This window comes from Protopterus annectens, chromosome 9.part0 (assembly GCF_019279795.1).
Source record: "Protopterus annectens isolate FY-2018-M chromosome 9.part0, PAN1.0, whole genome shotgun sequence".
In the NCBI taxonomy this organism is placed as follows: Eukaryota; Metazoa; Chordata; order Ceratodontiformes; family Protopteridae; genus Protopterus; species Protopterus annectens.
Window position 1 is genome coordinate 1,157,035,116 of NC_056743.1, and position 15,047 is coordinate 1,157,050,162.

The 15,047-nt window shown below is 39.7% G+C and overlaps 1 protein-coding gene across 2 annotated transcripts in view; it reads left to right on the forward strand.

Moving 5' to 3' along the window:
* The window catches only part of LOC122811890 (lectin-like), a 108,775-nt gene extending 94,031 nt beyond the window's left edge, over nucleotides 1–14,744 (forward strand). For both annotated transcript variants that reach the window (XM_044084033.1, XM_044084032.1), the window contains exons 4-6: nucleotides 8,389–8,529; nucleotides 10,419–10,530; nucleotides 14,467–14,744. In XM_044084033.1, the coding sequence (XP_043939968.1) occupies nucleotides 8,389–8,529; nucleotides 10,419–10,530; nucleotides 14,467–14,561 (348 nt within the window). In that variant the 3' untranslated portion in view covers nucleotides 14,562–14,744. The remainder of the gene's footprint in view (nucleotides 1–8,388; nucleotides 8,530–10,418; nucleotides 10,531–14,466) is intronic.
* Nucleotides 14,745–15,047: the final 303 nt, after the last annotated feature.

The window sequence follows — 15,047 nt, forward strand, 5'->3', positions numbered from 1 at the left end:
CCTGTAATTACCAGGTCTGCAAAAGAAACACCCTTGTACAGGGGAGTTGGTGGCTGTTCTCCATGAATTGGGCATAAACCCTGTGGCTGAACTGTAGTAGAGGCTCACTGTGCATACCTTTGTTTTCTAAACTGCCCGATATCAGTTTAAGGCAGATGGGTACTGACTTTTTTCTATGCAGCTATTTAGGTGCTTGTAAAACTCTGAGATGAATGTTTTAGCCCTCTCGGTTGGACCCATTTGTATGGGTCTTGGAAATTGTACAGGTTTTCTAGTTTCGTGTTTGTCAAGAGGAAAAAGAAGGTTACTAAGGAAAGTTTCAAATGGGGGTAGGTGGTACTACCAGACCTAATGGAAAACTGATTTGTAATCAGACTGGATGAAGATGTGCTAGGGATCCGGTCGAGAACATGCTTCTAGTGGGTAATTCTATAATTTCGTGAAGAAAAAGGCAGACTGGTTCTAACACAGCACTCTTTAATAGCAACACAACAAGGTAAGCGCTTTCACGGATTACATCCACTTCCTCAGACCAAAATATTAAAACTCAAGTCACCTCTTTAAACATTCTAGCAGCCAATGAGGCACACTAATCACTGAACCAATTTAACACATTCATTGCCTTGTCTAAGCTGTGAAGAAACTGTGTAAATCAGAAACATTATAAAATATACATTGCAGCTCAAAAATTGCTAAGTACATAATTAAAACTGACACTGGTTTATCACATAAACATAAATATAAATTCTAAAATGTATCGACATTTAAATATACTAAAATGTCTTATTATTGATGTCACCACCTCTAATACTATTGTGTATGACTTCTAGAACAAAAAAATTTAAACTTGTGTGCAGTGCCTTCTTTCGCAACATGCATGGCTAACGCACTTGTTTTCTTAGCATTCCTAATATCTCTTGAGTGTTCTAAAATTCTCTCCTTGAAGGCTCTATTTGTTTTGCCTATATAGAATGAAAAACAGATGGTGCTTGGTATGGCAACCAGCATATAAAGTGGTACAGAAACAAAAATATACAACGTGCTTGGTTTGGTAACCAGCATATAAAGTGGTGCTATCTCAAAGCCTAATTGTAGATGCACAAAAGTGCCCCCCCCCCATATATACACACACAAGCCATACATCTCCTGCATGGGTACGTACCCATTCTATCAGATTGTACAGCATTCTGTCTACCCTTGGATTTGTAACATAACTGGTTCTTAAGAGATTTGTTATTCCTGAAAGTAAAACTGGGTTGGCGACCTATAACCTCCGAGTCCAGGATCAGTCAAAAGAATATCCCAATTGTTCTTAATAACATTACATACCATGCACACATGCTAGCAAAAGTTAGTGGCATCCTAACCCCATACAGTGCTACTGGTGATTTAATATTAGTTGGAGAATCAGCAGCTCTACCAACATTTGTTTGGGCATTTGGGGGAACATTCTCAAAATAGGGTCTACATATTCTATTTCTCTCCACCCAAGCTGCACTAATCTGAGAGTCCATGGCAGTGGGCTTATATCCCCTCTCAATAAATTCAATTTTGTTAGTGCAAGAGTTAGCTGTGTATCATCACTATGAAGACGCATCATGTGATAAATCTGCCCTTTTAAAACATTAAATTTTGTGTGATTGGGATGCATACTGCTGTTGTGGAGTATGTTATTCCTCATAATGTCCTTCCTATATATAGTAGTGGAAACAGATGGGGCATTTTTACTCACTTTCACATCTAAAAAATCAATCTCTTCTGATGAATATGTATACGTAAATCTCAAAAAGTCATTCAGTCCATTGAGGTACTGTAAAAATTGTACTAACTCCTCTTCTGTATCTTCCCATAGCAAAAAAATATCATCGACAAAACGTTTGAACCATTTTATCGAACTACAAAATCTATTATTGGAGAGAACAAACTTAGTCTCCCAATTCACAAGTGTTAGGTTGGTGTAGCTATTGGCACAAGCAGTGCCCATAGCCACGCCAACCTTCTGTATATAATGGGAGTCATTGAAAATAAAAACATTATTCTCAAGAATAATCTCTGAGTACAAATAACTTTGCTAGTAATAAATCCATTGGCACTTAATATTTCCCTAATATTCTCAATCCCCCAACTATTGGGGATAACAGTGAATAGAGAGGCTACATCAAGTGTGACACAAAAGCAATGACCAGATAAAACATCTAACTAATTATTCAGCTCTTGCAAAAAAAACTTTACTATCTCTAAGCACAGTATGACAACTATCTAGCACAATCCGGAGATTTTTTTCAACAAAGATAAAAAGTAGCTCTGTTGCCCAGCCCCTGCTGGACACTATAGGACGCATGGATGGATGGTGTAAATTCTTATGCATCTTCGGAATGCCATAAACAACGGGTACTACTGGATGATCTACTTTGACAAACAGTTGTTCAGAGATTAGCCCTGTCCTAAGCAGATGTATTCTATCAATAATCCCTTTCAACATGGTACCTGTGATAGGGGAGTAGGTGTTCAAGTCACTTAACAGATCCAACATGCATCCAATGTACGCATCTCGATCAAGTATGACAATCCCACCCCCTTTCAGCTGGTCGTATTTCAATACTATTCATGCATTTCAATACAAAAAGTGCTTGCCGCTCATTCACTGACAAATTAATAAAGCCTTTAGTGTGATTATCGGAGAACTTGTCCCTGATCTTTGTCACAAATATCTAGAAATAATTCAACAGTCGAATTTGTAGGAGGAACAAAAGTACTCTGTTTTCTAAAAACACCTTCAGTCATCATATCAGGCAACATACCTTTTAGTGTCAATGTCCTGCCAAACAGGCGTACATCTTTGAATAAATCAACAAGATCAACTTGTTGAGCTGGAACAAAGTTTAAACCTCTGTTTAGAACTGAGAGTTGATCTTCAGTTAAAATGACAGAAGAGATGTTGTATACTGGACCTGTTTCTGCCTCTTTCCTGTCCTTATTACCACCTCCTCGCTGTGCAGACATCTCATTTTCGAGTTGGTATACTGATTCCTGGATCTCCCTCTGATCGGGAGTGGATCCTTCAGTAAAAAAGTAGAACGTACTACTTCAGGTGCAAGCGGATTCCTTGCTGCTTTAGCAGGACTGTTGTGTACCATTGTCAGCGATTTAGGCCTAACAACATTGTTAGTACCAGTACTGGTCGAAGACTTGATGTTAGCAACATTCTCACTAGAATGGCTAGTTTGAATATCTAGTGAATTGTTGGCCACTGGTTCAGATACTGATGCAGTTCTTGTAGTAGCCGATGAAACTGTATGCGCATGTACTGATTTCATGGAACGTTTATCGTATGACTCATTCATTCCTGTATTATATAGCCTCCGCCCACTTCCTGTTGAGCTCTGAGTTTGAACACTATAGCCAGTACCATCTCTCGACCAAGAGAACACATTACCATTTTGGAAATCAAATGCATCTTTGAATTTTCCTAAGTTTGGTGGCTGATGGCCTTTTATCATACCCACTTATATTGTCAAACAAAACCTCCATTTTATTCCCTATGACATCATCTGGATACTTGTCAAAGATAGCACTCTCTAAGCCTTCTATCTCCCTGCATAAATCAGCCTCTTCAGGTTGAAAGAACTCAAGGAGCTGCATGTATCTGGCGCTGCACTCGCGTCTCAAAATTTCAAGATAGATTTGTCCATAGCTCGGCATTGTCAAGACTCTATCGCCAATGTTCATTTTAAGAGAAGCTTCAAGGTGGAAGCGCTGCCACTGCAGTAGTTTATACCTGCAAAGCTTATTCTCCAAGTCATGAAAATCTCTAAGAAACATCTCATGCGCATTCAAATTATCAGTATTCACTTCATGTTCAAAGTGCAATGTTCCACTCAATGGATTGACTATATTATGTAAAAGTGAGTAGAAACGTATAGTCCTTTAGTAGTCAAAGCAGGAGCTGACACTTCTGTAACACAAAAATCCCCATTTGTAGCAGCCATGCTCTGTGAGAGGTAAACGGTAGCTGTAAAGTCCAAACAATCTTCTGAACTGATAAAGGAACCGATGTAGGAAACAGCAAAATAGTGAAGAAAAAGGCAGACTGGTTCCAACACAGCACTCTTTAATAGCACACAACAAGGTAAGCGCATTCACGAATTACATCAGTTTCCTCAGACCAAAATATTAAAACTCAAGTCACATCTTTAAACATTCTAGCAGCCAATGAGGCACACTAATCACTGAACCAATTTAACACATTTATTGCCTTGTCTAAGCAATGAAGAAAGTGTGTACATCAGCAACAGTATAAAACATACATTGCAGCTCAAAAATTGCTAAGTACATAATTAAAACTGACTTGGGTCTATCACATAAACATAAATTCTAAAATGTGTGTGTGTATATATATATATATATATATATATATATATATATATATATATATATATATATATATATATATATATATATATATATATATATATATATATAAAATGACTTGGTCAATGTTTCAGTGCTCAAGCTTTTAAAACGGGCTTTAGAGAGACCTTACTATTGAGACCTGGTGGTTTGTCAGCTTAACGTATAATCCACTTCTGTTCCACTGATTCTGTCTTATTATTGATGTCTCCACCTCTAATACTATTGTGCAGGACTTCTAGAACAAAAAAATTAAACTTGTGTGCAGTGCCTTCTTTCGCAACATGCATGGCCAATGCACTTGTTTCCTTAACATTCCTAATATCTCAAGTGTTCTAAAATTCTCCTTGAAGGCTCTATTTGTTTTGCTTATATAGAATGTACAGCATTCTGTCTACCTTCCGTTTTTCAATCTGATAGAATGGGTATGTACCCATGCAGGAGATGTATGGCTTGTGTGTGTAATATATGGGGGGGGGGGCACTTTTGTACATCCACAATTAGGCTTTGAGATTAGCACCACTTTATATGCTGATTGCCATACCAAGCACGTTTGTATATTTTTGTTTCTGTACCATCTGTTTTACTTACCTTCCTCCCATCTCTCCCACTTCAGCCCCTCCCATCTTTATATATGCAGATGTGATCTCCAAATCCCAATTCTAAAACTTCACCATCATAAAACAACTTGGAAAAGACCTTGGTCATATATACTGAATACCAAAAAACTATAAAAGCATGATCTTCATGCAAGGGAAAAATTCTCTCTCCATTCCACAAAACTTATCAATAAAGTTTAACTTCAACGCTCACTTAAACTCGCAATACATCTGATACCTTGGCATTTGGCTAAACTAATCACTAATACTAAAATTTCACATTAGTATACAATACACTGTTTGTTTTCCTGGGACAAGAAAAATCCACCTTCCTATTGGCAGGTAGTAGACAATTGGGGATTTCTTCTTCTACAGCTAGAATTGCCCATCCCTATTGCCAAAGCCTCAGAAAAAAAGCCACTCTGGATAGGCTTTGGCTTCACCCCCCCAAGGAACCATGGCTCTTCCTTAAGTAAAGGAAAAATGGCTTCCCATAAGTGAAAGATGCGCACACTTCTTAGCCTGCCTAATCTACAAACTATAATACCAAAGCTCTTCCCCTAAAATGCCACATACTACAACCTTTAGATCACAGTTCCTTTTTCTGTCCCATTACAAAATTGTACTGCACTTGCTACACACCCTCTAAGTAATGGCACCTCTCATGGGAATATACTCACTGCTAACATAGAACTCTTCTCCATCCCCAATTTTTGACATCAGCTGAAAAAAGTTTTGCAAATCAGCTGTATGCAAATATTTGTTTTTTTTTTTGTTTTTTTTGTTTTTCTTCCACATTGCATTACTAAACTCCATTATACTATCTCCTTATATTCCTATCATAACCTAATGCCAAGATCTACCCTAAACACACTCCACTTAGCATCCACTTGTCCCATTGCACTGCACTTGCTGTTAATTCTGTAAATAGAATTGTATATGCATTGATATTGGATTCCTACTTTTGTTAAACCTTGTTTTAATGTTTGTGCTGGATGCTGTGTTTAAGGAAGTTTAACAGTTTATCACCTTCTGTATATTGCACAGATTTTCTTGTTTTACTCCTCAAATGGATTCATAGCCATCAGAATCTGGTACTCACTCTATGAAAATGAGCAGTCCTGCAAGAAAAGACTACATGTAGGAAGGTGAGGGAGAAGATCAGGACTATTGATACAGCTGTCTTCCCACAAGTCGTGATACAGACACTGAACAGCATTTCCTTGGAATATCCAGATGATTTAATTTAGGGAAATACTTTCTAAGATTGCCTTCCTTCCTATTTAGACATTTGGAGCACAAATCAAATGCTTCATCCTACTAGACCTGGAGGATGTTAAATGTGTAGCTAGTGCTGGAGGCTACTAAGGATGCTTTTGTGGCAGTCTTGTAAGAATCGGACTCCTGAAGCCACAAATCTTCTGGAAGATCCAGAACTGATGCCCATTGATCCAGAAAGATATAAGCTGGTCCCTACCCACAATGCACCTCCAACTGACAAAGTAGGACTTGGAAAGATTTTTGAGGAAGGCTTCTGGAGTTGCACCCCCCTCAAGCCCTCGGAGCTATTAATACCAAGGGAAGCTGCAAGTCACTACTTTTACATCTATAATGTGTATTTTTGTGGGGGGTACTGATCTGAGAGGGAAGCTATGGGAGCACACTTACAGTTAAGCTGTGACTACTAGGCATTCTAACAGTTGTGATTCTGATGCTGTAGAGACGGCAGTCACAGAGGCTGTGATCTGGAGACATGATCTGGCTTTAAGCTTTTCAATCGGGGAATAGGTGCAGTTCCTTAATGTCCATCTAGACGAGGAGCTGTTCTTTGGAATCAGAACTATTGAAGTCTTTAAGAAAATGGAAGAAAGGAGAAGAAAGTAGAAAAGTTTACCATGCTAAACATGTTTCTACACCCTTGCCACAGTATGACAAAAAGATAACCATTTAAGCCACGACCCATCTTTTCCAAGCAAGGAAAGAGTTTGTCCCTTTTTACAGGGTAAAAATAGCCTAAAGTCCCTAGCCACCACCACTTATGAGCTTTTCCCAGGTTTTTTGTGCCAAGAGTTAGAGCTATGGTGAGAACTGAATTTGTATTCCATTTATTGGCTTTGTATGTCCAGGTTTTTGTGCTAAGAGGTTTAGAGCTGTGGTGAGAAGTGATTAATGAAATCACTAAATGATGGCCATTAAGTTTGTCTTTCTATTTTTCAGGAAGCTGCTGATTTCGCATAGTGGTATGTTGCTCTGACTGTAGTGCATTGGGTCCTGGGTTCAAGACTTGCCAATGAAATGCATGTTGGTAACATTTTATTCTAGCAACTTTACACAATTATACAAGCAATGTTTAAAATGTGTCACTGTTTTTTGACCTTTTGTCTCCCCCCAAAAAAATGAAATTAAAAATAAGTGTGAGAAGCTGTGAAAGATGCCTATGGCTTACACTACTGTCATTCTATTTATAGTGTAGGTGTGGAAGTGTTGTATGATGGAAATGTTCTGAATTGGGCAGTTTTGTCATTATTGTTTCATGCATTTGTTTCATTGCCTACAGTACAGCCTACTAGAAAAATGTTCAAACAAATTTAAGATGCACTCTGTCTAACAAGTGTGCTGTATTATACAAGGAATATAATTTAGTCAGGAAGGTGTATCAAAGAAAAGAACACATGTATGTTTCTTGTTTTGTGTGCAAGGGGCCAATGATTTGAAAACAGCCCAAAGGTCATTTTTATCCACGACTGGCCAGATGCTTTTTCTTTGGATGTGGTGTGGATTTCAACACTGTTTCAATGAATGTGAGTTTCAGGGGCGGAGAAGTTTTAATGCCAAGTCTATTTTCATTGAGACAGTATTGCTTTGTTTACCAGATGTCTATTAGTGTTTGTGCATTGTTGTGCTGTAAAATATAAAAATCCAAATAATCATTGTAGAAGTAAAGCAGTATGCACACACTAGTATTTATGGTAAATGGGGTGAACTAGCCAGGTAATGGGACATTGGAATGGCTGCAAGGAGGACTCTGGTGCCATATTTTGGTTGTCTGTTCTTCAGTTTGTGTTTGGAAGTTGGTATCCCACAATTCCATTGGAGTGGGTGGGGTTACGTAATTATGTATGCAAGTAGATGTTAGTCAACATACAGATTTGTACCTATTTTTCATGGGCCTTGTCCAGTTTTTTGGTGTTTCCAGGTTGAGCGGTATGTGGCTCACATCTGTTCTGAATAGATCTCCTGAAGCACATGGACATAGGTTTGCATGTAGTTAACACTTGTGTATGCAGCCGTGGTTCCAGCTATTTAAATCTAATGCTATGTAACGTTTCATCTTTCAGTGGAAGTTACGACACTGAGCAGTTTGTCTTTCTGTTTGCAGAATATATGCAAAAATACAGTAAAAGGGGCCCACTTAACAAGCATTTCAAGTGATGTTCAAAACAAGTTCCTGGTTCAGCTGACTAAGGCAATGGATAAATCTATACCAACAGCATGGACTGGAGGGAATGACTTTACAAAGGTAGGTATGATTGCTGTAACTGGGATAAGTGTTTGAAAACTTGTTCAGGCAGATGCTGTGATCACTACACAGGTAATGACTGGAGACACAATCCTGCTGGCCATTTTGTACGAGTCTCCTTGGTGTTCATAGTATAGGCAAGTTATAAAGTCGTACAAAGACTAGTGATTTAACCATATAAACATCCATTACCGGAGTCTTTAAAGGCTGTTGTGTATCTCTTGTCTTGTATTCGGCCAGTCTCTGTATCTTGTGTAAATATTCCCCTATTTTAAGTGTCATGATTATCCTGTTAAGTCTTCAGCACACAGCTACTAAATTTACTGAATTTCTACTACAGTTCTATTTTTACTGATTAGAAGGCAAAACACTGGAGTTTTTCTACACAGTATACTATTATTATGTACACCAAATTTCTCTCTTCCTGTTTAACCTATATTTGTTAAATTTATAAAAGCTAATTATTTCAAATGTACTCTTTCTCTATAGATATACATACTGCTTCCTATAAATGCAATGAATAATAAATACTAAATACAAAACCTTGGACACAATTGCAGGTTTACTCTTTCCCTTTATTTCTCCAGTTGTGGGTACTTCTCAGAAATAAACATGCAAGATGCTTAAAAGAAAGACTAGTAGATCTGACCCGTTAATACACTTGAGTTTGCATCATTCACATGATCTAGCTGGATATTAGGCAATTAACCGATTTTTAGGAGCTTCTGTAGTAAACAACTCTGCCTAGATTGTGGCAGGTGAGATTGTTTACTCTGGGTGGGGGTATTGCATCCAGAGGAAATTTAATTCTAGTGAATAATAGCTTGAGGATATACATTGTGGTGTGGGTGGTGGGGATATTACCATTTGATTTTAGAATGATTAAAAGCGGGAGGAAGCCTGTATCGGGACAGACATGTAGAGGCATTGGATACAGAGAGGTGTAGAGAGTTTTATCACAACAATGGGAAAACTAGGTTGGATGGTCTCCGTGTCACTTGTAGTTAGAAAATGTGGTTCTTTTACACTTCACTGGATGGATCAAATTGAATAACTAGATGAATCTTGTTGAAAATGCACTTGTGTTTGAGCTATTCCATGCTTATTACATAGATTCAAAATATAACTTTTGAAGTTTACCACAATCTCTGAAGTAGTTGAATTGGAAATAGTTTAGTGCTTAGTTTAATTCAGTTAGGTTTGATTAGGATGGCCACAGCAAAATATTGGGGGCCATAGCAAAATACTGAAACAAAATGTGGGGATGTTAAAATCTAGGACTCCTGTATTGCACCTCTCACTGTCATTGTAAATTACCTGGTAAGCCTTCTGCTACCCTTATGGGTCAGACTGACATTTAATAAAGAGGGGAAGGGTTTACTGAAATTTTTAGTTGTTGGAATTTCCAGCTAAGTACAGTCAAGGCCACAGGGACAAGATGCATTATGGAAGGAGATACTGTCCTTTGCATAAAGTTTTACCAGGAGTTTTCTCACTTTTGTTTTGGACAGCAGCATAGTTATAAATTACAAAACATTCTCTGCAAGTGTAGGGTATCCTGTGTCTGCAAATAACTGCACCATACTGTGAAAACTGTTGATACTGGAAGCCTGTCGCACCATACTGGTGCTATTTGGATATGGAAGAGAGCTAGAGCCTGGTTATCTGTGAGTGACTTTATTTCTTTGTAAGATACTCCATCATATTAAGGCTCCCATAAATGCATTTGTGAATAAAGTGGCTTTGATTAGTGCTGCATTCCTGTATTTGAGAGGTATTGAAATCTGACTGTGTGCAGTATCATTGTGCTGATCTTGGATCAATTTTAAAATGGAGCATCTAAGAGATGGATTGAAGATTAAACACCATTTTTTCCCCCAAATTTGTAGAAATATACCTGGACCTGGGTGGATGGCAAATCATTTTCTTATACTCATTGGAGCAAAGGTGAACCTACCAATTTAGGAGGGCATGAAGAATGTCTTCAGATCAACTGGCTGGGTAAGTACTGATAGTCGTCTTTGTTCTTGTGGCTGGGAGAGTAAATGCAGAGGCATAAAGGAGAAAACAGTTGCAGAACAAATTATCTAATGTTCATGAGACTAGAAGCTCTAACTATAACATGCCAGACCTAAATATCTGGCTAAAGTTCACTCTTATAGGTTCATAGGTGTGTACTAGGCTAATGGCCCTGGAGTCTTTACAAGCCTAGCCCATAGGATTACCCTGGCATCGAGCCACCCAACCTTAGTTCCCAGTGCCTCTGAGTAGAGCCACTGGAGTGATTCCTGGGGTGAATTTTCTATTTCCTATTCACTCATCAAGATCCCTCTTGAAGAGGGCCAGTGAGGCTCTCTGCTTGACATGTATGGGAAGTCTATTCCATAGCATAGGCAGTCTCTGGGTTATGAACCTGTCCCTCCAGCACGTTCTGTTTGTGGTAATGAGGTTGAGGTCTCTGGAGGATGTGGTGTGGAGGGATTGGGATTTCTTTAGATTTAGCATTTCTAACAGAGCTGGGTTAGACATGGCTTTGCAAGTCAAGCAGATATCACCTCCAAGTAGACAATATGGGACAGAGAATAGTTGGGAGTTTGTCTGTCCATATAGGACAAGTGTTTAAGGCCTAGGATCCTCTGTGAGGTTCTTTTGTGGCCTCCTCAGTTGTTGCAGGTATCTAGTGAGGTGCATGCCAAATGGGGCATTGTACTCTATTTGCCTAATGAGAGAAGAGTAGAGGGAGACTATGACCCCTCTCCTTGGATGCAAAACCCTTAGTAATGAGATGTGCCACATAGGACTTTCTGACCACAGTGGCAAATGTGGTGGTCCAGATGTTTCGGTCCGCCTGTGTTCCCAGATCTCTTATAACACCACCTGTGTTCAGTTGACTACCATCGATGTGGTAATTCATGGGAATTGGGTTTTTCCCAAAGGGGATGACACATTTTTTAGCATTGAGCTTAAGGCTATGGTTCTGACACCAGTCATTGGTCTCAGTGAGGTCTTTCTTTAGGATTTCAACATCACTTGGGGAGTTAATAGCTCCCAACTTGCAACAGTCTGTGAACTTTGTCAGCCAGAGTCCATTTGCATTGGCCTGGACTTAGTAGATACCAAACAGGAGAGGACTTCGGACTGACCCCTGTGGGACTCCACTCGTGACTGGTCAGCAGTCTGATTTGGAGTCTGTGAGCCAGTTTGCAATCCACCTAGTAATTATAGGGGTTGATGCCTAGTTTAGTGAGTTTTTCTAGGATTCCTGAGTGGGGAATGGTATCAAAGGCCTTGGCCAGATCAAGGTAGGCTGTATGAACCATCTTGTCTTCATCCACAGCTCTGGTGACTGACTCAAATAAGTCAACCAAGTTGAGCAGGCATGATCTACCCTAAACAAAACCAAACTATGTGAGATCCAGAGTTTGTGGATTCCCTATATCCTTAGGTCCATGATGATGCATTCCATAGCGCTGCACATCAGTCTTATCGGGCTAAGGGGGCAATAGCTGCCAGGATCTGAAGTTGCTCCTCCTTTGTGGGTAGAGATTACTGTAGAAGTGAGCCATTCGGTAGGGACAAAGCCTGAGGTGAGGTAGTCATTGAACAGGCCACACAGGTGAGGTGCCAGTTCACTCTGTAGTTCATGTAGAACACAGCCATAGATATTGTCAGGTCCCATAGAAGCTGCATTCTTGTCTTTTGGCAGTACTGTTTTTTAACCTGTGAAGCAGTAATACTGGGTGCCTGGCAATCTACTGGTATTGTGACTGGTCCTTTGGTGGGTGAGAGAGGGGTAAAGTTGGCACTGAATCTGTGGGCCAGTATAAAGGCAATATCTGTTGGCTCGATACAGGAGATACCATTGTGCAGTAGCTCAGAGCAAATCTGGGTATTGCCGTGGAGATTCTTTACATAACTATAGAAGGCCTTATGTGCTGCAGCTTCTGTTTTCATAGCTAGCTTTAGAGGATTTGATTGGGGATCTTAACTTTTTGTTGAGGCTGATGAGGGAGTCTTTCCAGTCTTGATACTTCACCTTATTCTGCATCAGTTTCCTCTTTCTGTTGTAGATTTTGTTTATGGCAGGGAACTACCAGACTGGCTTCCTTTTTTTTTGTAGGAGAGTGTTTTTCTTCTAGTGGGTATGGCGAGATCCATGCATTTGTGTATGTGTTCGTACAGGACATAGTGTATCATCCAACAGTCATGCAACTGTTCTCCATTTGCATGGGTGCTGTGAAGTTGGGCCACCTCTGTTTTTAGGAGCCCAAAGTTAGCTTTGGAGAAGTTTTTCATGGTGGTTACCTTTGCAGGGGGGGGGGGGGATTTCCAAGCAGATTAGTTTGTGGTCTGATCTAACCAAGGAGGAGTTGACTATTGGTGTAGAGCAACAGTCTCCCATGTTGGTAAAGACCAGGTTAAGGATGTTGCTACCTCTAGTGGGGATAAGAACGACCTCATCCAGGGCATTGGAATTAATGAATTCCAGGAAACATTGGGCAAATGTATTTGTACGAGTAGTTTTCCCAGTTAATGGAGGGGTAGTTGGTTGCCCAGTATGAGTGTTAGGTTGGACCCTAATATTCTCCAGGATGCTTAGGAATGTGGAGTGTGAGTCTTGGGACATGGTTGGGGACCTATAGCAGGCTACAACCTGAATCACTGTTTTGAGCAATGTTCGCTACACCTGAAGTATCTCTGATGCGTTATGTTGGGCTACCAGTCTGGAGGTGTGCACATCCTTTATGAATATGGAGATGACACCACCATCTTTGGAACTTCGCTCCAAGTTCTGGGGCCAGAAGGTGTGGAATTATAGTGCAGGGGTGCTTTCTGCTGCTTTGAATCCAGTCTGTTACAGCACAAATGTCTATGTTCTCCATTTTAAGGAGTGCTTTGAGTGAGTGCATTTTGAGATTTAGATTTCCAGCATTGAGCAGCATGACCCTCAAATTGCATTTCTTTGTAGCTGTTGCGGTGGTAATTTTGGTCTTTGTAACACTGCCTAAAAAAGGCACTATAGGGGTGGCAAGAGCTTTGGCCAGTATCTGGAAGCCCAGGAGTGACAGATCCAGGCCATCTCTCACAAAGCATTGATGTCTGTCAATCATGTGATCACAGGCAGATACTGGATCCCCTTAGAATGACACCAGAAACGTAGACAATTGTTGACTGTGGCGTCATACTGGGTGATGGTAGGAGGCTGCTCAGGGCTAGGGCCATACCCACCTGGGCTACATAATACGAGAGTTCCTCCATGTCTCACATCATGTAGTCCAGAGAGGTATGTCTCCGGTCATTCACATCCACATGTACAATGACAGTCGTATTTGTACCTGCTGTTGAGGGACCTGAGGACCTCTTGTGGTTGGTCCTTTTTTACTGCTGCTATTCATTTGGTTTACACTGCTACTGCTGTCTTTGACAAGTCTTTAAAGCTTCTGTTGCAAATAGAGCACAGAGAATGGTCACTCATTAAAATGAGCCAAATAATATGGAGAATAACATGAGTACAAGAGACTACAGTCTTAAAAACCCAATCTGTTATTACTCAAGCTGATAGTTGAGAATATATTACAGTAGTACACAAACTGCATGATCTTGAGAATTTCCTTGGCCTCTGGTATCAAAAACACACACACACAATGCATAGCTTCTGGTTTTGTAAGATATTTGCAAATCTCAATAGCTGATGTAGTCAGCAGTAGTTATTTGCACATAAATTTAGGCATTCACTTGGTTATAGCTAGTCTGAAGAAGTGACATAATAGGGAACAAATATAAGGGTTATTTAATGTAGGTCACTAGCATGTATACATATATACATACATAAAAGAATACACAGATAGTGAACCATAGAGAGGGCCTGTTCCTACTTGACATGAAACAAGTAAGGGAGAATGAATTCTCATCAATGTTGTTGCTTGTGTTTTGTAGTGCCTGGACAGTGGAATAATGAGATGTGCAGTGCTGCCTTGCCTTTCATCTGCTGCTACTATCCAATCTCATTTGAAGTGAACGAAACCCCTTAGCTGGAGACAACTGCTTAATTCATGTAGTAGCGATAAAACTGAAATGCATGTTAATTCCTTACTTCTTGACAATAATAGATTGAAAAAAAGCATTTTCAAATTATCTTGTATTAGTCTGGGTTATTTTGTACACTCTGCTGCTGAAACTGGCTTAATTAAAATATAATGGCTTTTTGCTTTTGATATGACTGGGGAAAATTCACACTGGCCAAATAGAAATGGACTTGACACAGGACATCTAATTTATAGAACACCTAGTGATGACAATTTTTTTTTTCTCTAGCCTGATCCTAAACTACACATGTATGCAGGATTTGGTACTGAAGTTTTGAGAGAGATGAAGAGGACAATTCAAGTATTTTTAGGTAAACAACTCCCTCACCCCCCCCCCCAAAGGTGGCTTATATGAGCACCTGTATCAGTGCATGTGTCCCCTTGCACATGCTCCCATGTTCCAGTGAGCACTAATCTCATTTGCTTGGGTTG